Genomic DNA, 24,947 nt, shown 5'->3' with positions numbered 1-24,947 from the left:
CTGGCAGTGCTGTTGAGGGAAGAGAGAGGCTTTCTTATTCCCCTAACCCACCCACATGTTCCCAGAGGGGTCAGGGTTTGAACTGGCAAGTATCCAGTTGCAACCCTGCTTCATTAACCACAAGGCCCCCGCCACAGTACCGCTAGTCTGGCAAAATAAAGACAAAGTCCGTATTATACATACATGTTTATGTGTTATTTTTGGATAATGTTATATTGTTATTACAGACTTTCACACATTGTGCCCAGTGTTGTTCCTCACCAAGTCATTTCGGGGGAGAACAAAAGATACCTTAGAGTCTATGTATTTCTTCTGTTTTTACATTAACGTTTAATCAGCAAAAAAAGAAATGTAAACACTTGTGCGCACATAATGAGCCTTCCTTTTCTGTTTTCATGTGTGTAGCAATTAGCGGTGCAGTTTTTTTTTTCTTCAACATGGTTACCATGCTGCTCAACGGCGCAAATTCTTTGTGGTCTCTTTGGGGAAAACATAATAAATATAATATACAGCCATGTTACCAATATTTTAACCAGTGGCTGGTTGCTTTCCCACTGTTATGATAGGACTGTACTACTGTGAGTATTTTCTTTTTTGTTTTCCTTTAGTCTGAAACCACAGTGAATCAAGTCAATTAATTTAACAACTTCTTTACTTTTGATCTTGCAAGTGCTTTTTCCAGCCTGGTAGCTTGTTACATAATGCTCATTGAAACATTCATATTAAATTAAATTAAATTCTTGTTCCAAAGGCAATGTCTCTTCTCCTACTACACGTTGGTGTGTCATTTCTAAACTTCAATGAAAGGATTGGATGATGGTGTGATCCTATGAGCGTTTTTTAATGATATCACCAAAAACTAAAGAAATTTGAAGTTTAAGTTCCTTGCTATAATCACTGAAGTGGAAGTTTCCTTATTTGTTTTCATATATATTCTTTTAAAATGTTGGATAAACATGTCAAAGGTAGCTAATATTTCAGTATTGAAAGCTTATGTACAAGTAATTTCTATACCTCAAAAAGTCAGGCTTCAGGCTGCACTAAATGTTTAGGTTCAGGCAGTTCATTACTTTTATATAAGTATTATAAAACAGAGGGAATATTCTTAATATGCTGATCTCACACAGGCAGCTTTGATTACGAATACAAACTTCCAAATTCCCAATCAAAGGGCAGGCAATCACAAGAAAGTTGGCTTTCAGGGAGAATTGCTGAAATAGCTTAGTTTCGGATAGTTGATGAACAAAAGGCTGCACTATGGCCCAGTGTAAGATAAACAAGGATAATCTGAACTGTGATGTCAAAGTATTCCAGTAGAGGCCAAGATTTAAATATTGGCAACAGGAATGTGCATAATGGAGATTAGTGTACATGATAGTTTATAATTCTGTGAGATGGTTCAAAAGTGGACATTGTTTCAGCTTAGGTCAGGAACTGATGATATAACCCAATCTTGGCTCCTTTTTTAAAATTTCTTTATTTTTATTTTTTCAATTCTCTCATCCGCCATCAGAGCCATGAAAAGGAAATATTTTATATAAAGTTCTGAGCTCACCTAGAAAGGGCATTTAACTGACGATGACTTTGGCACCGCTTACAAATATGGTATGATTCCTAGAGAAACAGTTGGTAGCATTAGGCAATGACATGTGATTGTTTATATGCACATTTAGCACATACCCCATCGGAAGAAGAGGGTCTTCACTGACCAGACAAGCTAATGCTCATCTCACAACGTGTTGTGCTTGGGGTCAGGGGGGCTGAGAAAGTTCTCCAGGCTTTACTGGATAATCCCTTGATAAATAAACTGGGAGGAAAGACCACCACTGCTATCTGTAAGCTAATACTCCCCTAGAGAAGCGATGGCAATGGGCTTGGCTAGCTTGGAAGCGATTATCTTGCTGTTCTCTTTTTTTCACTCTCTTACTTTAGGAAGATATTTAAGTAATGCACAGTTCTTCATAAAGTTGGAACAAAATAGAACACATGAAAATAGATCCTATCTTAGACCTTTGTGAGATTTAAAAAAAAACAAAAAACAAAATAAATCTATCCACTTTGGAAAGGGGTTATGTGCAACTGTGTTGATATGCAAAACTGTAAATCCACACCTGTAAAACATACTGTACACATGCAGTGTAGTTGTAAAAACACTAATCCACCCTCCCTGCAGCAGTAGAAATCAAATTTCATTGGGTAGCTCAAATGCACATAGAATACATGCCTTGTATTTCCCTAAAGTCTTCCACGTGGAGAAGATCCATCCCATCAATCTGCCCCCTCCTCTGTCCTCAGGCAATCATATAAGGAATGCTCTGTAAAATAGCTGAAATTGTGAAGGTATAACAAGGGCAAGCAGGTGGTCACACACACATACACACTCAAAACCAAAAACTCACGCTGGGCCCAAATGGGATTTCCATTCTCACGCCATCATCAGGTCATGAGATAATTGATTTATGGCCGTGTTTTAGCTCATGTCATTATTCAGCCTGTCATCTGATTGGCTTTCAGGATTATGTGGTTATCAGAGCCAATCTATAAGAGCATGTCTGTATTTCTCAAGAGTATCCTTAAGAGGATCCTGTTTATTTTTCCTGACAGTCACTTTGTGTTCAGTTTACACTGTATGTTTAGTTAGGCATAAAAATGATTTGTGTTAGTGTTATTGTTTTGAAATGTCAGTCTTTCTGCAATCTTTTTTTTGGCCTATATAACATTTGAACCTCTTCTCTGTGGTTTGGTAATGCAAAAAAATGGGGTAATGCAAACAGAACTGAGAGTGACCCCCTCTTGATGTTCATATTTTACTTAGATGTTTACATTTTTGTCTGAAAGAATAGCGCAATGTTGAGAAACGCTGATGAGAAATGGCACTTTGAAAAGTTCACAATGACAGGATTACACCCTATCTTAATTTCTCACCACTGCAGAGTTGTGATAACCTGTAGCACTGCCCTCATTTGTCACGCGCTGAACTTTATTTAGCACATTTGGTCTCATGCGATTAAAGAAAAAAAACTTTTGAGAGAGTTTCCTAATAGAAGTATTAATAAAAAATGTCCTGTTAATAAGTTTCAGCTCATTTATATATTGGCAGCATATGTATATATATTTATATATATATATACATATATATATATATATATAGATATAGATATATAGATATAGATATGTATATGCAGTGTATTTTCTGAGGTCCTGAGCAGTCAGAAAGGCCCCTTTTGTCTCTTTTTTATCACTCACTTTGTGCTTATTATTTCTGTTATGGCGACTCCTTCATGGTATGTAGTGGTTTTTTCTCCTGTATTATTATTATTTTTACCCAGAATAGTTTTCTTCCTAGCCAGTCATAATAAGGTTACATTAACCTAACACAAAATTCAAATAATAAAAATGAGCATTAAACATCCAACTAATGCATCATAACTACATTATTTTCTTAAGCAAAACCTGTAACTTTTTTACAGACTATTCTGCTCCACCATTTGCTTACATGGCTGTTGCAAAGGCTTGCCAGCTTCCCCAGTTTCGCACACAGACACACACACTTCCATATGCACAGTGCAGTAGACCTCCCAAACTCTACAGTCTGGACATGATGTCATAAGATTTTATGTTGTAATGAATCTCTGGAATTGGATTTATAGATTATTATTCCTTTATTCATTTCTGTATTTATTTTGCTAAATGAGAAAGAGGCACATTGTTTAATGTTTAAGGAGCTGTTGCACTGGCCAAGTAACTGTCATGACATTTATAACAGTAGTAATTCCTAGAATTAACTGTGTTTTTGGTCAGAGCAATCAAATAATCTCATTTGTCAGGCTTTATTTTGAAATGTTCAAATCTGTGTTCTAATACATTTCTAAACACACTGTGAGTGTGTGCACACGAGATGAACAATGACTGTCCACAGAAGCATTGCAGCGCATGCAAACAGCATTTAGCTCAGAGTGTTGAGAGGCTACATGGTCAAAACAGTTGCTATGGTCTATCTTTTCTCACCGCCGCAATGTAGTGCATGTGTGTGTCGTGTTTGCATGCGTATGTGCGGCCATACTCTTGTGCGGTTGAGTCCGTCCACCACATGTGAGCGTGTTTTATGGGTCCAAAGGGAGTTAAGGTTAATGCAGTAAAACCACCTTCCGCGTGCCCAGCGTATGCCTTAAAAGAGGATTTGACACGAGAATGCAGTAAAAAAAAAATAAAACTATGGATAAAGTAGAAGGTTTTTAGTGAAAAAGAAAAAAAAATCAGATACTTATTATGATGTCATTGTTGAGTCCTCTGCTACTGATGGGCTTATTGCATGGTTGGTATGTGAAAGCTTTCATTTAAACAGCACGTGAGCTGACACATCTGCCTCACTGTGGAGGGAAAAGGATATTTTTAGTGCAACTGTGAGACACATTTTGTTACTGTTAACATATTTCAGCTGCTTCAAAACTAATCCAAACTCTTCCCAGCATGTGGACACACCCCTTCAAGCAAAAATTTAAACACACATGTCGCCAGGATGGATTTATTTTTCTAAGATTCTAAAGTCTAAATCTTCTTTACTGTAAATTCAAGCTACCTTGTTTACTAAGAATGAGGTGGTCACTGACTCTCTTCCGCTGTTTCTTACTGTAAGGCTAAATATTACATAGTCCTTTTTGGATGTCCTTACACGGTAGAGTGACTCATCTTTCTAGTCAAAGCAATATACGCACTGATCACTGTAAGGAATTGTTTAGTTCGGCTCGCACCAACCATTACAGTCGGTCTCTCTGGCTAATTGAGGCTCACTTAATAACGCTGCCTAGAGGCTTTTAAGCCAATGAGATGTCATTGATTTTGTCTCTCGTTTTTGCGGCACACGCCCCTTTATTCATGACCCCGCTGTCTCCTCCTCTCTGCCGCTGGCTTTAATAGCCCGCTGGGAATACTTGCCAATGTTTCCAAGTGTGCACACATGCATTCACCTCCATGAAGTAGTGGAATAGTCTGCATTTACTGTCAGACCTCCTGGCAGTAACTCACTCATCAAACCGTTTCTTTCATCGCATCCCTCACTTCATGGCCACCCCTTTCCCATGCTCTCCATTACTCTGAACTTGGCTGTTCTATAGTTCTTTTCACCTTTCTTCCCTCTGTTATCATTCACTTTAATATAGCTGTCCTTCATTTAAAGCGGTGATTGTATGAGTGCGATTAAAGGTATTACCTTAATTGCAAGTAAGTTCTCTGAGTTGTATAGGTGTCAGTGGGTGGTTTCGAAGCTTCACTGCTGTTCCTCCCATAGTTTTATAAGATTTCTTTCTTAACAGGTGTTTGTTTGCTCTGTCCTCCCCACAGGTGGACAAGGTGTGTGGCCTGTCTACAGGGGAACCCACACACATGCATCCTACTAGCCCTGAGGTCAAAACCTCGACAGTGACCTTATCTTCTCCTTTTCCATCTTCCCCCTCCTCCCATCCTTCATTAGAGGAGTTGCAGGGGCAGTTAGGTCACTTAAAAAGGTAAGGCAAAGCTACAAACATTCAGTCCTTTAGTTAGATTCCAAACTTTACTACTGGCTCTTCACTTTTTACAGTCAATGTTTTTTCTTGTTACTTAGCTACACTACTAGATGGAATGTAAACTCAAATTAAATAAAAAATGACTAGGCCTATATGACACGGCCTAAGGGGTTGGCCAGTGTCTATTCACAGCTGTCACTTTTTGCTTTCTTCAAATGGCTAGTTGGATACAATTCACAACCACACACTGTAAATGTAGTGCCTGGTCCAACTTTTTTGAAAGGGGTTTGCACAGTCCGTGCCCTCCACCTGGCCCAGTCTGAGGCAACCATCCTGTGCCCACAGCAGCTGGTAGTGAGGTGAAGTGTGGGTAAGATTAATGTTGACGGACCAACAATTTCCTGTTTACCCAGACGGCCATACCACCAACTCTGCACACTAGCCGGCCTCGATTACATAGCAGCACTCACAAAAACACACACACAGACACCCTCTTGCAGTGTTGTCTACCATGAATCACTGCAGTGATGCCAGCCTAGCTGACAGGTCTGGCCTGGCACTAGCACCACCATTCATGGCAACACAATCCAGCTCACTGCATGCTGCCAACACTGACCAGCGCACATGTGAGTGCTGACCACATCAGAGGCACGGCAGCACCAAGTGCAGTAAAGGGAGACTCGTGTACAGCTGAAAAATATGAAACATGATAGAGTAAAACAACATTTATATTTATTATATATTTAAATCTTTGCACATGTGCATATGTTTGCATGCATTTGTTTACTGACTTGACAAATTCATTCCATTTACTGTCTCAATTTTGATGTGGTGTGGGGAAAAATAGGTTTCGATTTATTTGTGGTATACTCAGTGTCTGCATGTGCATGATTAATCACTCTTTTCCAGGGTCAAATGACTGTCTTTTCTCCCTCTTCCCCATGTGTCCTGTCATGTCACCCTTTTTTTTCCTTTTTTCTTTCCCTCAATCCCCATTTCACCTCCCTGCATCCTCCTTGCTTGCAACAATCTCACCGGGACTCCAACTCCCATCATTCCCAGTTCATTCCCTCCGAAACATTTCAAGAAAAATAAACAAAATCTGGGAATCCTCTCTAGGTAAGCATGAACCCAAGAGACACACTTTTTTCTTTTAGAAATGGAAGGTGGTACAGTATTGTGCTAGTATAGATTCTTCAGATATTGCTAACAGGTGATTAACTTTGTGTTTTGGGAGGTGCATATTGCATGTCTTACAAACAGCGGTTTCATCAACGGACTCAACACATTACCCTATATGACCCCATGTGTTTTTAAGCCTTTTTCTCACGGGTGGCGGCAATGTGTGTCCGATCAAAATATCATGCCATTGTTTTGTTCATGATGACAGTGTCTGTATTGATAGCATCTGTTAGCTGTTCTGGGAAGCTACAAAATTACCACACAGCATCATTGAGAAAAATGTGCTGATGCAGTGAAGTGGTCACATTCAAAGGCATTCATTTCCTGCCACCATCAGTATCATCACATGGGTGCAGGTCATGCTTTCATGCTTGTTATTAGTGTCATTGTACGGAAACACAGTGCCTTACCACCAGCTGCCCCGAAAATGTGACCACCAATGGCACAATTGCACGGTGCATTTCTCAATTTTAAACTTTCAATTTTAAGTGTACCGATTGTGAAGAGGAAGAGATATGTCTGTATAAAAATTATACTTGTGGTTTTTTCCCCAGGAATTTTTTGATGACCCTACATCGCTATAAGTCCTTCTTTGCCATGTTACCAGAGCTTCTATGCGAAGTGGCGAATGATGAGTCCGCTTGCTGGAGCAGAGATGGAGTGGTGGAAAGGTAAGAGAAATGTGCTGCGTTAGAGATAAGAGCTTTCTTTTTTGCAAAATGACATTGCAGTGTTGCATGGATGCAGGCTTGTTGGTGTTATTTCAAACAGAGATGTAATACCTTGCCTGAGATTTGACAGAAAGTGACCTCGGTTTTTAAGTTTGTGCGTTTGTGTGGAATAATGTTATGAGTCAGCGTGGCTGGCTCTCGCTAATCACTGTGGAAATAAGTAAGTCATTAAATCAGTCTCTGCACTGAATAAATGCAGGCAGCACAAATGGTTGCAAGGCGCTCCTTTCCTTTGTGCTGGAGTCATTTTACGAGTTGTTAACTATGCCTTTCTCTCTTTCCAATAGTTTAAGAGATATTTATTTTGTGCTGATTTATAGGTGTGGCCCTAAAACCCTTTTCCTGTTTATGGTTTTGGGCGCATCTCTTCGACTGAAGTACTGTGTGTGGTTATGCATTTCTCCATCAGCATAAGAAGAACAGACAAATGATGCAGATAACTGAGCCAATGCGAGTCTGTAAATGATTCCCCCTGCTGGATCTGATTCTTAAAAGCTGTGAAAGCTTGGTCCACAATTATGACAAGATTATGTGCTGCCTCTACTGTGGTGGCCTTAAACTGGCCCCCCTTGGCATTTCAACTTAGTGCTCTGTTCTGGCAGTATTAGCTTTGACAGAGGAAAACAGAGGACCAAATGATGGCTTCCCCCATGAGTGCTTATCAGATCTTTTGGCCCAGATTGAGGTATGCATTATTTTCTACACGAGTACATGGGATAACATCTTGTGCAGGAACAGATGACTCACATTCTAAGAAGAACCTTTTTATTATCCTCGTTGGATAGCAGTATTTTGATAAAACTCTTCATTGAAGTTAGTTATACTTCCAAATCTTATTTGTTTTTATTTGGATCTCTTCTCTTCTCTTCTCTTCTCTTCTCTTCTCTTCTCTTCTCTTCTCTTCTCTTCTCTTCTCTTCTCTTCTCTTCTCTTCTCTTCTCTTCTCTAAGCAGCCAAAGTGTGTGCCACATGCTTGTGATCAGATATACACGAGAAAGCAAAAACTGTGCACGCCATCCATAATTCAACTCCTATACAAGAGAGTCTAACTAATGTGGTTGTGATCCTTGTTTGTATTTACTGACAGTGTGTGCGTGTCATTTTACTACTACTACTATGAAGACTATAGATTTTTCAACAACGGTAATGGGTTATAATAGTTTGTTGTCACACACTCCCTGGTGGGTGCCAGGTCTTTCCTTATGGTGTCAAGTGTTCTTGGTTTGAATAAGAAAACAGTACCCTACTGAGACATTTGGCACAACTCATAAACTGTTCAGCTTGGCCAGTGGCTATTCAGCTAGCCTCTTTCACTGTATCTGACACAGTTGGCATGTATTACAGTGAAAGGAGGGCAGGACAGGGCATGAAAAGGGTTGCCATTTTGGTGCCGTGGTGCCCCCTGTGCCTTGGAGTGCCCCTGATGAGGGAAGCATGGTGTAGTGATCACGGCGAGGGAAGCCTTGGCAGCATAAAGATCCATTGTGAAGTCAGTGGAGAAGGGCACAGCCCTGCTGTGGGGACCCCCAAAGCCCGGAGGGTGAACAAAGACCCTCCTATGAAGCTGCATGGGAAAGGCTTGGACATCACTGCCATTACTTACTGCCACTACTGACCATGCCTGGGAAAGTTGTTTGAAAATGGCAATGAAGTAGAGTGAAATGAAGACAGTGAGAAACAAAGAAGAGAAAAGATTTGTTTTAAAAATACAAGAAGATGAAAAAAAAGTATGATCCTTTATGGACATGTGCTGTTGTGTTTGTCCACATGATAGTCTTCTTTCCTGTATGGTGGACACAAAGCCACTCGGGGCTCAGCGGGTTTTCCCAGTGGACAGGACACAGATGCAGACACTCTCACATATCAGTCCACACGGGATCCATATGCTAGTCAACTGCAGGGGAGTCATTCATTCAGACACAATCATAATGTGCTCAGGCAACGAGACACACATCTAAATGTGGAAACTCACACACACATACAGACACTTGTAAGCTATAATACTTCAAAGTACATCAAAGGCATTTGGGATTGAAATTCCCTTCCTCTCTTTATTCAGCAACTGATGACAGAGTGGCAAGCGGGGGGCAAGCAGTTGTACTTAACAACTAAAACTGTGTTTTGGCAAATGTTCAAAATCTCAGAATATTTACACCGACACAGGTGCGAATACTTTGCTTCAACTTTTCCGGAAAAATAAGCTCAATCAAAATGATCACAGTTTTCTTTTTTTATTTACTATTTTTTTAGGTTAGCCACTCACTCGATAGCTATGGTGGTGTTATTACAAAGTGAAATAACTCACTTTAATTACATCAATTACCATTCCTGTTCTTCTCACCTTTGAGGTATGCTTAGAGAGACTGTGTGCATGTGTTCACATGATGCTTTATTAATTTTCTTCACTTATCTAATTGTAGTTGGGGGTTTTACTATATTTGACACATAAACTGTATATATTTTAAAACAAAAGAGAATCATTTGCTCTGTGAGTATGCTTCTAAAAATCTTTTAAGAAGTTAACCTGACACAGATCTTAGCCACCTAGTGTTGAACTCTTCCAAGCGATTTTTGGTCTGTCTGTTATTTATTATGGCAACCCCTGCCGAACAGCGTGGCTTCTTTAATCTGAAGGAGGCTGAAAGGCACACATGTCTGAAAAAAACTGCTCCAGCTGGTAATTAGACTGTTTCAGAAAAGAGATGGAGATACTTGCATACAATACTTGTGTGAGAAAAACAAACTGTTTCATACTAGCTGTTCCTTCATGGATCCTAACGTCCTCATGTTAAGCAGGATGCTACCATGCTACACATGTTAACATGGCAGCTAAACATGCTAAACATGTTAGCATGACAGCAGTGCTAACATGATCCCTTATCCAACTTAGGGTTGCAGGGGTGCTGAAGCCTATTCCAGTTGTCATACGGTAAGAAGTGGGGTACTTCCTGGAAAGTTCCCAGTCTATCACAAGTCTAACACAGAGAAACAATAATTCAGACTTAGCTGCTCCCTTTAGGGGTCGCCACAGCAAATCATCTGTCTCACAATTCAAGGATAAGAGTTCACATCTATAGTTAGCTAACCTAACAGGCATGTCTTTGGACTCTAGAGAGAACCCACGCAGGTACAGCAAAAACATAGAAATACCACACAGAAAAAACCCCAGTCGCCAGCGGGTACAAATCTTAAACTCTCTTCCTGTGAGGCAACAGTGCTAACCATCACACGACCACGTTCCCTACAGTCAGAAATCATTGTGTTTATTGCATAGCCCACTCTCTCTGCATTGGCCTTTATGAGGAGAAATAATCATTGCAACAGCAATAGTAAATCCCTCAAACCCCCATTGGGTTTTTTTTTTAAATGCAATATTCATGTATACCTAACTTATTCATATTTATACTATAAGTGCATCCTCATTGCTATGGAATTCTGCAGAGAGAGGTGTAGGTGCTTTTTAGTGTATTATTCTAATTATTATAAAAGTTTTTTAAGAATAGATAATTCTATCACCTATATTATATGACCCAATACAAACGATTCCACTGTATTGGGAGTAGCTCAAGAGATGGTCCACGTACAATACAGCAGTGTGAGTCTTTCTGAATGCCTTGCATTTTTATAAGGTTATGACAATCCATTTGTTTATCATTTTGACATCTGGAATCCATTCTGTTATTGCAGAGAGTAACAGAGAGAGCGCTGCGCTGGGCAAAACCTTCACCCCTTATACTCTCACTCGTTTTTCTTCACGCCTTCTAGTCCCATCCAGTTATAGCCTTCTCTGTGTCTGTCTCTCGGGTTAGGGGAGTTCAGTTCCAAAAAATGCGAGTGAATTGGATAATGAAAGAGGGAACTATAAATTAATGACTATATGCAGAGGGAAGACATTCCTTGCTTTGTGTGCAGCCTGTGTGCTTCACATATGTGCCTCAAGACCTGTGTTCTGGTGACAAGCAGAACAAGAGAAGTTTGTTGTATTTAAAATGTAAAGTTGCAATAATATGATAAAGCAGACATGGTGGAATTGTGAGAGTCATGATTTGTTTGCAGAGAAAAAGTGGAGCATTTTGGAAATTGCCTACATATGTTTACATTTTCTGCCTCTACACCTACCCTTTAACCCTTTGCCATTGTCTGCAACAGCTTCCCTTTTTACTACCTCAATTCCCCTATTCTACTTCCTAAGCTCTTATTCAGCAGCCCCTTCCTTTCCCATAACCCTGGTCTACTTCCTGGGACCTTAGTGTGACCCACGCTGCATTGCTTTGACTCTTTTCTCTTTGGGCCTGTGCCTTTGTGGTGTGGGTGTGTATATGTGTGTGCACTCGAGAGAAAGAGAAAACAACAGTGATCATATTTCAGTATTTGTGAGGTGTTTATACTCTCTGAAGAAATGCTTGGATTCTGAGTTTGGATTCATGGATTTTCTAAAAATGGGGACAAGTTTAGATGTCAGCAGATGTAGTTCTGTTGGCATATACAGCTATTTGCCAATGTGGTTCCTGCATGAAAAGTGTTTATGAGTTTCAGTCTCTTCAAGTTTTGGTTTTATGGTGTGCCTTGAGCACACTGTATATTTATAAAGTTTCTTTCCAACTTCTTTCAGTCTTATTCTGATTGTTTTTATAGAGGAGATGCAACTTCTCCCTTAGACGGTGTGTCCAGTCAGTGCACTCGGTTGAGCTAATATAATTAAAATGCCACAATAGATTGGCATGTTTTACTGGAGCAATTCCTACTGGGCGAGGTAGACACTGTGCACTCACTAACCTCAGTGCTTGCCCACTGGCAAGGCAGCAAACTCATAGCAGGAGAGAAAGGATGAGAAGGAGAGGATATATGTGGTGGGGAGAGGGTTAAGGAAGTATGAAAGAGAAAACAGTGGATGGAATGGCAGATGAACTCATGGATAGTTGAGGGGAAAAAGGAAGATATAGGTCAGTGGCAGCAGGAAGCAGCGGCTTAAGGAGAACCCTCTGTCTTTGTGGCTTAATTGACTCTATGAGCCTGTTTGAAGTTTGCACTGTTTCTCTGGTTGGCAGCCAATAGTGGTCAGTGTGTCACTGTCTTCTGTGTGTGTTTGAGACTACTGTGCATTCAAGAAATTCTGTTCAGTTTGACATTTCAGTGTAAAGAACTAGTGAAGAAAGGACAAAGAAAGCTTAAATCTCCATGATGTCAACACCGCTGCAATATGCAGTTAAATGGACCAAAAGGGATGCATTTGATACAAAGTTTTATTGTATGGTATCGGAGTGCCTTGAACGACTTTACAGTTACTCAGTGAAGCTCTTATTTACATTCACTCACTTAGCATACACTCCATGATTATCATGTTACAGTGTCACAAAATCCAAGGTCACAGCATGTGTCACAGTTATATTTATAGAGTTTTACCACAGTTTTACCAAACAGTTGTTTTGCCATCCAGTGCTACACATGTGCGACTTGTTGTTATGAAAGGGACATACTGCAGAGAAAACAAAGACAAAACTTTATCTCAAGTAATACAGCCCATAGTAAGAGACAGTTATATCAGAACTACACTAATCAGTTTGCACTAATCAGAGTTATAGAAAATCTACTCCATACAGACATATCATATCTATGTGGCCACATGATGATGGTGGCTATATGGATTTCACAATTTTTGTTGTCTGCTGACAGCACACGTACAGTACTGTAGAAAAGTCTTCAGCCAACTTTCATTCTTTCCTCATATTTTGCTTCCAAGGAGCCAGGCGTTCTTGTAATTTTTTAACGTGATCTTGAGCAATAGTTCTTCATTCTTTCTGAAGTGTTTTTTCTTTCTTTTCTCTCTTTTTATTTTTTTACCCGTGCATTTTCAGATGAATGCTTTTTTCTTCATTTATTAATCCACTTAACACTGACCTATAAATTATTCAAGCGTAAAAGTTGTCTGTTATGTGTCTGCACATAACAGGCAACTTAACGAAGAATCAATTTTAAATTCGAAATAATTTATCTGTATTTCAGGTTCGAGACCACACCTCATACAGTCCTCTTCCAGTTCTCTGCCTATATATGACCCCCCCTGCACACATCATTCATATTTCTCTGGTTAAATCAGCAATAAATACCAAAGACAACGCAGTGTGACAGGCATGAAATAGTAATTTTACACCAAGAAGGTGAGGAGCTAGAGTATCTGAAAGTTGTGTCTTTAAGAAATAGGCTAAAAAGCCAACAAAGACCTATAGTAAGGGGTGCACATAAGTGGTCCGCAGGTGCGCGTTCACTGTCAAAATAAAAGACGCGCACCAGATAAGAAGTTGCAGTGCGCGTTTGCGTACATATAAAAGGCACTGTTTTTGTCCACTAGAGTGGGATTTTCACGGCATATTCTGCACCACATCTCTGTGCGTTCATCATTTGTTTGAAGCCAGCTCACCTCCTGCAACCGCTTTTCCGAGAATACGCGCTTCTTTTGCACTTCGGACTCCTTCTGACATTTCTTTGGAGGTGGAGGAACACCAAAGTAATTGCTTAAAGGAGCTTCTTCGACATCTTTAAGAGTTATAAACAAATGTCTGTCCTCCTCCAGAAAATCTTATGTACGCAAACGCGCATTGCAACTTCTTATCTGGTGCGCGTCTTTTATTTTGACAGCGAATGCGCACCTGCGGACCACTTATGTGCACCCCTGCCTATAGTAGTAGTAGTTGAGCCTACTATTCACTGAACCCTCATTAGAATTGGTCTCAGTGGAAGGGTGGTTGACAAAATGCCATTCATAAAGCAGGAAAAATACGGAGAAAAGGATCTGAGCTGAAATTCACTGGCAACAGTGAATTGGAGTGATGAATCCAAGTGACCAATTTTTGGTTTAAATTGTTGTAAATATGGACAGAAGAGGTCAGAAGAGAGGTACAACAGTGAGTGTCTACAACCTTATGTAAAACAAGGTGGAAGTTCTGTCATGATTTGGGGATACTTTTCACAGAAAAGTACTGTCAGATTTTGATCCACCATCAGTACCATCTGGAAAGCATCAGAGTGGCAGCAACTACATTTTTCACCATGCAGATGATCTCAAAGGCACCGCTAATGAAGTAAAGGCATGCATGGTTAGAGTGGAACTCTATCAGTCATGGATTGACCTCTCCAGAGCCAGGACCTCAACTTTATTGAAGCAGTGTGATATCTATAATGATAGAGGTCAGAACAAAAGGCAGCCAACATCCTTCAAGTAGCCTGGAGAACAACTCCTGAAGGCTACTTCAAGAAATAACATGAAAGCTTACCTAAGAAAGTTCTGGCTGTGTAGAAGAATACAAGTGGTCATACCAAATACTGACTTTCAAGCTCATTTGCAATAACAAACTCTGTTATCGCCTTGTATTCTGTATTTTATTTTATATTTGCACGTTTCAATAAATTACTGCAGCTATTTGAAGACATGAGGGGTAGCTTAAGTACTGTAATACATCCAACACACAACTGCATCACACAGTGTGATCAAATTTGACTTTCAGAGCTAAGCACCTCTGTCATAACTATTTTTAGAAACACTTTTATCATTTTTCCCAACAGATTCATCAGACCTTGAACATAAAATACAGACCTGACCTAGGCAAGACATTTATATATATATATATATATATATATATATATATATATATATATATATATATATATATATATATATATATACATATACATATATCTTCCTTCTGTATGAGGTAATGTTTACCTGTAGGCCTAAATTTAGGGCATACAGTGAGTATTGGCAACATTCCCTGTAGAGTTTTTGTGTAAATGTGAGTACAAGTTTCAGTTTCCAGTGAGTGTTTTTTACAATCAAAGTGAGAATGTGAGCAAGACGTCTGCTTTGAGTCTAGTTACAAGTTTAAGAGTTATGCCAAGCTTTTACTGAAACCCACTGCAAAGGTATATGAATTTAAAATGAAAAAGAATGACCGGCACGGGAGGAGAGAAGGAAAGCTAACAAAACCAGCTCTGTACAAACAACAAAAGTACAGTTCACTACTGTGGAGGCTGTTGTGTGTGCCTGTGATCTGTGTTCAGTGTGTGTATGTGGTAACCTGAAACCACAGGGAAAACGTTCCTAGAATTCCTGGTGGGTTTGGTGTCATGGCTCGCTCACTGGAACCCCCTGAGTGGTGCTGGGAATGCGGCCTCTCCACGGAAGAGCAACAGAATAAAGGGAAAGTCCCGCCCTATTTTCATACATTCATATACACTTGCTGCCATGTAAATGCACACACCAATTAAGGAATGTATACATGAAATAAATGTAGAGAAGAACACTTCTGAAAACAAATTGATTAACTATATATTCAAAATATATTTTGCTAGTTTCTGTGTCTTGACCTAATCATCTATCCTTTGCTCTGTGACTGTATTTGAAATTATGATTTTGGATGCAAGTGATAAATGCAAACTGGATCTGGTTCATAATATAACTGCCAGATTTGATCATTGATAGAAGGTGTTGACTTGGCTGCTTCACGAATGGCCCCCCGCTGAGGAGAATCAACAGCGCTCAGTTTAACAGGGGTCCAGTTAGCTCATTTCTTTCTTCTGTTAGCCAGAAACAAAAGATTAACACAATTCAACCCTTTGGCCATAACTGTTAAATAATAATAGTAGCTTGTAATTCAGGTACTAGGGCAAACGGCATACAATTATAGGCTTACAATGAATTTAAGCAAGCGAACCTCAATACAACACTTAATTGATTGGTGTGCTGTGCCTAGGTGAGCTAACAGAGTGCAATAGGCATCAGATAAGAGTCCAGTAGCTGACTGTATGTGGGGGAGGGACACACAGAGATGCACACAATATATTGCTCATTTATTAATCCCAGTAACATGTGGTTTGACCAATTTCCCTAATGATATGATAACAAAAATTAAAAAAGGGTAATTTCCTTGATATTAGCATTTTTAGCTCACAGTTGGCCTGCAGTTGTTGGGACTGTTGCCACACATCAGGGGTTTTGGGTTAAACCTGCTGGCTGGGGCATTCTGTGTGGAGTTTGCATGTCCTCGCTGTGCTTCTATTGGTTCTCTCTAGGTACTCAGGCTTCGTATCACAGTGTGAAAACATGCTTGTTAGGTTAACTGGTGTTTCCAAATCAGCAGTAGGTATGAATGTGAGTGTGATTTGTTGTCTGTCTTTCCGTGTTAGCCCTGCGATAAACTGTTGACCTGTCCAGGGTGTGCCCTGCCTCTTGCCCAGTAACAGCTCATATATCCTCCAGTTCCCCGTGGCGTTCAGCTTCATCAGCGGTGATGGTGCATTTGTGCTTCCCTTTAGGTTTTAAAGTGGGGCTAATTTCAGGTTAGGATCTGGCTCAAGGACCTTGAGTCAAGGTACTATCACACAGTGCAACAAGGAGAGAGACAGCACAAGTTTGTAACAGTAGAAAAAGTAGCTTACTTCATCAAAGACACAAGTAACTTAACATAGAGAGCGTGGAACAAAACAGAACACATGCAGACAAGCCTGGTTGAGAGGAATCTCCCCTGAGAGTGCCAGAGTCAGACTGCAGAAGGATTGAGGTTTTAAAGGCCAATACAGTGCAGTGCCTCTAGTCACTTCCTGTAAACTAGAGCACAGCACATACAACCTTAAAGCCTGAGTGCCTTAGGATTTTCACAGTGCTACTTACTTACTTCATGAAGATTAGAAATGTGCTTTGGCCCAGATAATTAAGTGATTTGCAACACATACAGCAATGCTTTTAAAATATCTCCTGTAATGAACTGTAAGTCAGTATACAACAACATCTATTTGCATATCTGTGTAAAATCAAGATTTTGACATTACTAAAGTCCCAAAAGACCACCAGCTTGACAAATAGTAATGAAAGGACAGACACCTAAGAAGATTAATTCCTTATTAAAGGTATTCACATATGCCTGCTCATGACAAACATGATAGTTATGGCTGGGAATTCTGCCAAGAAAGCCATTTTGTCAATGTGTTTGTCAGTGCTACCATCTGCGTGACTTCATTTGGATAACACCTCCCTGAACTTTGCCCTTCTTCTCTTTGCCTGCAGTACAGTCACTCTGTTTTACTTCTTGACTTTTACAAGAGTTTGCACAACATTGTGATATATATGTTATTCTGGTGTCAGTAAGCTGCACTTAGAGCTGACTCCTTCTATTGGTCAATTGCTATTGATATATGAGTGCTTGTGGGTTATCTATCTGTATATTGATTGCATATAGACACAATGAATGTACTTTGTGGCCATCTGTGCATGCTCTGAGTGGGTGTGCATAGGTTCATGACAGACGATGGGTTTGACTCCCATGTGCCCTTTGCGGCAGCAGAGAATCTGAACCACGACCTCCTCCATCAGCACTCCCACAAATCCCCTCTACTCTGTACGTGGGTATGTCTGCATATGAAGATGTGTTTTTTAATGCCTTGAACATTACTAATTAATGCCCTTTACATATACAGGGAATATGGAGGCCTACAGTACAGTATGTGACATTATCCCTTCCTCTTTTTTTTGTCCCTGTGTCTCATATATTTTGGTCACTGAACCTTTATCTGAACACAAAGCCAACTTTTACATATATATGCAAAATATAAAATGTGGATTGTGCAGATTCAGCTTACGAGTGGTGGACCCCATGACTGAGTTTTAGTTTACCCTGGAGCTGTCAACCTTAAGCATTAGATCACGCCATTCTGACCCGGATTAGACAGACAGACAGACAAACAGGTGGTCGAACCACCCCAGAGGATCATGGTCCACTCCACCCGTCTGTCCTCTGTGGCATAGTTTACCCTCCTGGCTCTGCTCCTGCCTGCCCTTGTCTGCCTTCCAAACACCAACTGCCCCACCAGCTTCCCCCCAGACCTCTGGCCTCAGTTATCCATGCTCTCCTCGGCATGTAGGCATGTGACTGGAAGGAGGGGTTACATTCATCAAATTAGGTCTGGTAACAGTTTCTTTTTTCAAACATTCATTCTTCTTTCTTTCTTTCTTTCTTTCTTTCTTTCTTTCTTTCTTTCTCTCTTTCTTTCTTTCTCTCTTTCTATCTTTCTTTCTTTCTTTCTTTCTTTATTAATTATATTATGTGCATTTACGCCTGAGTTGGATCCCACTCATGTTTTCAGCTCTCTGTCACTTCCTCTTTTGTTCATCCTTCATCCCATTGTTGCTAATGCACATACATGATATTCTTGAACTGTGACTAGTGACTTATCTACGCGACCATGTGAAATGTGTATTGGGCAATGCTACCACCTACTGGTAAATGTGTATAGAATAGAATAGAATAGAATAGCTCTTTATTGTCATTGTTACAAAAACAATGAAAGGCAGTTTGGCATCTCTCCATGTGTGTGAAGTACACAGTAGCGTAAGTATTTACACAATAACACAGACAAATTTACATTTACACGAGAAAGATATGTACAAGTTATACATACACCTGCATACATACAGATACATCCATACATACATATATGTATATATACATACATATATGCATGCGTACATACGTACACACACATATTTCCATATACATGCTTACATATATATACATACACATACATGCCATCTGAGGAGCAGGTGCATTGTGAGGTGCAGTGTGATCAGTGATACTGCACATTGAGTGTGTGTGGGGGGTGATATTGTACATTGAGGGGGGTGGGTGCTGTTGCAACTATAATAAATAGTGTTATAATAACTACAGTTTAAAGAGGTAGGAATGTTGGTTGCATTAAAGTATACATAGAAATATGGATTATAAATAAGGTGTAATGGCCATGAGTGTTGGCAGTGCAGTTATCCTCCAATCAGGGTGGAGGTAGGGCATGTCTGACAGCCTGTGGGTAAAAACTTCTGTTGAGTCTGTTTGTCTTCGTCCTGATGGACCTGTAGCATTTACCAGAGGGAAGTGGGGGGGAAAAGTGAGTGTCCAGGGTGCGAGGGGTCTTTGATGATGATGCTGGCTTTCTGCTGAAGTCTGCCAGTATAAATGTCTCTGAGGGTGGTTAGTGAGGTGCCAATTGCCCACTCTGCTGCCCTCACCACCCGCTGCAGTTTCCTCTTGTCCTCCGCGGTGCAGCAGTTGAACCAGAGTGTGCAGCAGTAAGTCAGAAGACTCTCGATGGTGGAGCGGTAGAAGTTTACTAGCAGTCTCTGGGGTAACTGGGCCTGACGTAGTTTCCTGAGAAAGTACAGCATTTGTTGTGCTTTCGCTACCTGGTGGGAAATGTTTGTACTAGGCATTTGTACTATAAGTCACTTGGCTTATACTTCTCGTAATAGGTTCTATTGATTCAGAACTTCACATAGAGTGAAAGCTGAATTTGAATACAAGCAGAAAAAATACAGTCAAGAGTAGTTAATTATATTCATCTCGAGACTTTTGGGCTTATGTCTTAAAGAGTTAATTTTTAACTGCATTAGATCGATATCTATATCCTTCATTAAACTTTAAGATCTTAGTGATTACGGTACTGTGAAAAAGTCTTGAACCACCTTCTTAATATTTTGTTTCCAAGGAGCCAGACTTTCCTGTAATTTCTTTAAAATGGTCTTGGGCAGTGGTTCTCTAGTTTTTTGGGAGATTTGTCAGCATTGGCTCCTTTTTTACTCATTTTTTGTCCAGTCCTGACCAATTGTTTGTTTGTTCGATAAACCACTTAACAGTGACATATGAGTCATTCAAACACACACACACAAAAACTCAACTGATGAACCAGTGTTGTGTCAACACATAACAGGCAACTTAGCCAAGAAACATTTTAGACTGCATCATTGTTACTAGCAGCCTGTCACAAAAACACATAAATTATGTCCATAAAAAAACAAAATAGGGAAACTCGAGGACAAAAGAATAAGTGACAAGCCTAAAAAATCTGCATTAGATGACCAGTATCTGAAGGTCATGTCTTTATGAGATGGGGAAGAAAAGACCTGGGAGATGCATCCTGCCCATCAGTTGATTGACCTACTGTCTGCCAAACCTTCATTAGTGGTGTCAGTGCCAAGAAACCATTTGTAAAGAAGGAAAACAGGGAGAAAATATGCCAAAATATGCCAAGTCACACAAGAAATCGACTAAAAATCAGTGACAACAGGTCTGATGGAGTGATGAATCCAAATGTGAAACCTAAATCATCATCAGTCTGTACAGAGGAGGTTAGGAGAGAGGTATGACCGTTAGTGTCTACAGCCGGCTGTAAAACACAGCACTGCCACGATTTGGGGCTGTGGTCTTGGGGATCTTAATTTTAATTGTGAAAAATATGCTAAAATTTTGATACACCATGGAAAACATCCTGGAAAACATCTGATTGGCAACAGGTTCATTTTTAAGCATGAAAATGATGCCGAGCACAATGCAGTGAAAACATGCCTGGATAGACAAACACACAATAGAACATCAGTCATGGATTGGCCTCCCCAGAGCCACGACCTCAACGCTACTGAAGCATCTTGACATAAAACAGAACAAACGGCAGTCAAAAACCAAAGAAGAGCTTTGGGTGTCCTTCATGAAGCCTGGAGAACTATTCCTTAAGGCTACTTAAAGAAATGACAAGAAAGCTTGCCCAAGAAAGTTCAAACTGTGTTGAAGAATAAAGGTGGACATACCAAATATTGACTTTCAGTACTCTGTTTTTGTCTTATAAACCACTGCACCTGTTTCCCAGCTTCCTAACAAAATTCAAAGCAATGTTTGTGATTCAGGACTTTTACACAGTATTGTAATTCTATTGCTTTGAAAACAGTTTGTATTTGTAGTTTGTAAGAAATACAAAGAAAAGTGTGTGTGACTTTTCAAATGTGCAAAAAATAGTTTTCTCTGTCAGGAAATGATGCTTGCCTGCTTGTGATTTTCGTGTGTGGGCATCCTGGACATGACATTCGTGTTCCTCCAATCTAATGGGGCTGCATAATGTTTTCCCAGAAGTCTGTGTGGTCTATTGAGTCAGCCTACAGTATGTCTGTTGGTACATCGAGGCAGGCGACACACTGAGGTGGAGAACAGTTACACCCAGTGACAGACACACTCAGGCCTGGGAATGTCCTCAAAGCAAACCACGGGCCAATTATAGCTGTAATCTATATAATTGCCACCAGAGGCTATTAAAGCTTTAAACTCCATAGCAGTACTGTATGTTTCCATTTGTCTGTCTCTAAAACTAGAGACAGACTTTGACAAATGGCCACCGTTTATTTTGTAATTTGTTTAACTTTCGTGTAACCAAGAAATCACATAAATTTGTAGTTGTTGAATGAGAACATGGGTAGTGGCCCTTCCACTTAGAGGAAAATAAAAACGTCAATTTAAATTTCGTTGCTTTAATGTTAATTATTTGGTTTAGTACAAGTGGAAAATAAATAATAACAAAATCGCATTTTGCAGATTTCTTTTTTTTGTCATAGAAATTGTATTTATTTTTTTAAACAATTGAACTTAATGAGAATTTATTGTATGATTTCTTAAAAAGGAGCTTTTGCATCGTTTCCTGGAAACATGGTCTCTATAAACAGCTTTAAAAATTATGAATCATAAACTGTTCTGCAAACACAGGCTGTAATAAGCTTATTTGACTTGTGAATTGCATTTAAAAGATTAAATATCGTTTGTTTAAAATTTCTTTGACAGAGACCTGAAAGTCTCTGCTCCACAGCTGGTTCCAGTTATACAAGCACAGAGAAAGAAGTTAGATTTTTTTTTTTTTATTATTATTATAATGTCCGTCTGTAAGACTCATGAATGACAGACTGGAATATAAGCTTCAAAGGAAATGATGCTGAATGGAATAACAGTATCAGTTCTGTCATACCCTCAGCTTATTCTTAAAGCTCAGAATATTGATGCTTCATTGGATGCTGGATGCTTTCAGTACATAATAGTGGCCACATGGGTGCAGTGTGAAAGCATATTCTACCAGACAATCTGCTAAGTCTGAAGATATTACACATGCAGTCCAGCTTCATAAATATACACCATGTATTTTTCCCCCGAATGACAAAGTAGATTAATCACTCATGGGTATATCAGGGTTTGGAGGAGGAAACAAGTTTACAGAGTACATGTTAGATCTGTTTCCTTCACTTATTGAGCAAGAGTGCTTATATTACACTGTGCTGCAAGTTGTGATTTGCTAATGCCAGGAATTGCTTACACGGCCATCGGGATGACAGAGATAGAGCGTATGTGGGGGAATCTGAGAAAGAAACCAAGACCAAGAGCAGTCAGTTGCTTGGAGTAGGTCAATTACACCAAATTAATTCAGCTCTTTGCAGTTGCTGCGATTGTTAGATAAATCGATACATGTTCATTAGCCTGGAGTAGCACTGAAATGAAATATGCTTGGCTGGTTGGAGGATAGTAATGGGCCGATGATGAGCCAAACGAGATAGTGTCTCACCTAGCCCGAAGTAGGAAATAGAAATAAATGGGTAGAATAACCCTAATGATATCAAACACCTCCAAGCTACAAGATAATCACAGTATGTGATTACCAGTACGTATATGCACATTCTAAGTGATTCACAATAGCTTGCCATATCTCATTTCCCCATCTTTTTTTCTACCCTAAAACTGAATTCTATTCCTCTTGCTTAGTGTCTTTAGCTCCTTGACTATCCTCGGGATTAGCCTAAAGCTAGATGCTATAGAGCAGTGGTTTCAAACTTTCTGGACCCAAGGTTCAATTTTTGTGCAAAAATGGCTTCCTTCATCTAGACAGTAGAGCAAAGGGAGCTGCCTTTTCAGATGCAGCACTCTTTTGAAGTAGCTCTTCTTTCTGAAAATATATTTTGGTTATCAAGTATCTCTTTAGCTTGTTTGACAACATATTAGCATTAGCCAACTTGATCCCAAACTGCAATTCCTCCCAGTAATCTCAATGTTGGATTAGTTGGGATTTCTTCCAGGTAAGAAAATGTTTTTTAGTTTTTTTTAAATAAAAAGAAAAAATCCATCTTGGACCATTTTGGCTATCTCAATCCTAAGAAGCATCCCAGCCTGCCTATATCATAAGATCATGGTCTGCTGCAAGTAGGGTCGACTTTTATCTTTATCCACCCAACAGTCTTATTAGACATGTCCACTCAATAATTGACTACAGAAAATACGGAGACAAGAAAACATTAAGGCTATTTTGTTTCATGACCTGGTGTTCTGGTCACCACAAAAAGCGAGAAAGCAAATCTGACCCAAGTGATTGGGTGTGAAAGCTTCTCACAGAAGTATTCAGAGAGTGTTGGCAGCAATTAAGCAAACTGAAAATAGGATTCAGAATAAATACTGATGGGATACTTAATGTGAATCAAGAAAGGCCATTTACAGGTGTTCAATAGCATTAAAAAAAGATACAGAAAAAAAAACAGTACGAAGAGGACCATGTGCAGTAACACCTTTCATTGCACAGCAGAGGACAGGCTTTTAGTGCACGATTGCCACCAGTAATTTGAGCCATAGGACCTCCAGCCATGTAGCTGTGACAGTGCAGCCACTCAATAAGCTAACTCGGTCTTGGTAAAATCACCCTGGAACCTCTTAAGAAGTGGTAAAGCAGTTGAGCCCTACGTAGTGGTGTGTAATTCCAACCTAACCCACAGCCCTAAACAGCCATAATTCATTGGCTTAAAGTGCCACAAAGACATGCCACCATTTCAGCACAGGTGATGTGCCTCCGGTAAACTCCGAAACTTTAAAGAAGGAGAAGGAGAAAAATCTTTCATCTTGGCTGGAATGACTGTGAATGTGTAATGATACCTTCCTTTATTTGACCACTGCTGTGTATTTGGTATAGGTCTGCATATTTGGAAACATGGCCCATGTTACTTTGGCTTGATCACTTACAAAGCACAGTTGGTGCAATTTTCAATGGAAACACTCTCTTCTTAAGAAATAGGAACTTTTTATAAATACAAAGAGCATCTGACACTGACATTCTGGGACAAGGGATATTCAGTAAAAGCATGTACCCCTTAACAAACCTTTTTAACCCTTCTCAGCCGTAGAGTCTTTCACATTACTGGTGCATTCTGTGATCCAGACATGGTTCGCCTTTGCGTCAGTCCAGACAAGTCCATGAGAGTGACAGAGGAGGCTACAGTACAGCAATAGCTGGCATACATGCACACTGTGTGATATAAAATACATAATGCTAGAGGTTTCTTACTACAGCATAACAGATAAACACGAGTGTGGTCCAGGATGTTATTGCTGTTCAGGCCATATTTTTAGTGAGATGAGCAATTCAGATGTAGTGGGCAACATGTGATGAATAGATGTAAATACCTTGTTAGACTGCCACCCCCAGTTTTACAAAAACAGTCAACAGGATGCTGACTTGAAGCCAATCTGTTCAGATGTCGTCAGATTAATGGAAGATAGCACATGTTCGAAAGGGGCATTAGTAAAAGAACGTCTTCTGACAGACAACAGCCAAATAGGTTTGCTTCGGGTATAATGGTTAATGGCAGAAGGTGATGTGGCTGTTCAATCATATGCAGATGATTTATCTTAACCGGTACCTT

General features: G+C 39.8%; 1 protein-coding gene across 2 annotated transcripts in view; it reads left to right on the top strand.

Moving 5' to 3' along the window:
* Nucleotides 1-24,947, top strand: part of LOC134617060 (glypican-5-like) — a 100,117-nt gene that overhangs the window by 34,546 nt on the left and 40,624 nt on the right. The window contains exons 4-6 of one of the 2 annotated variants that reach the window (XM_063462224.1): nt 5,341-5,504; nt 6,567-6,623; nt 7,241-7,357. In XM_063462224.1, the coding sequence (XP_063318294.1) occupies nt 5,341-5,504; nt 6,567-6,623; nt 7,241-7,357 (338 nt within the window). The remainder of the gene's footprint in view (nt 1-5,340; nt 5,505-6,566; nt 6,624-7,240; nt 7,358-24,947) is intronic. The other variant, XM_063462225.1, reaches the window with a different exon arrangement.

This window comes from Pelmatolapia mariae, linkage group LG18, assembly GCF_036321145.2.
Source record: "Pelmatolapia mariae isolate MD_Pm_ZW linkage group LG18, Pm_UMD_F_2, whole genome shotgun sequence".
Taxonomy (NCBI): Eukaryota; Metazoa; Chordata; class Actinopteri; order Cichliformes; family Cichlidae; genus Pelmatolapia; species Pelmatolapia mariae.
Note: the sequence above shows the minus strand (reverse complement) of the source record. Positions and strands in the feature narration are given on the sequence as shown.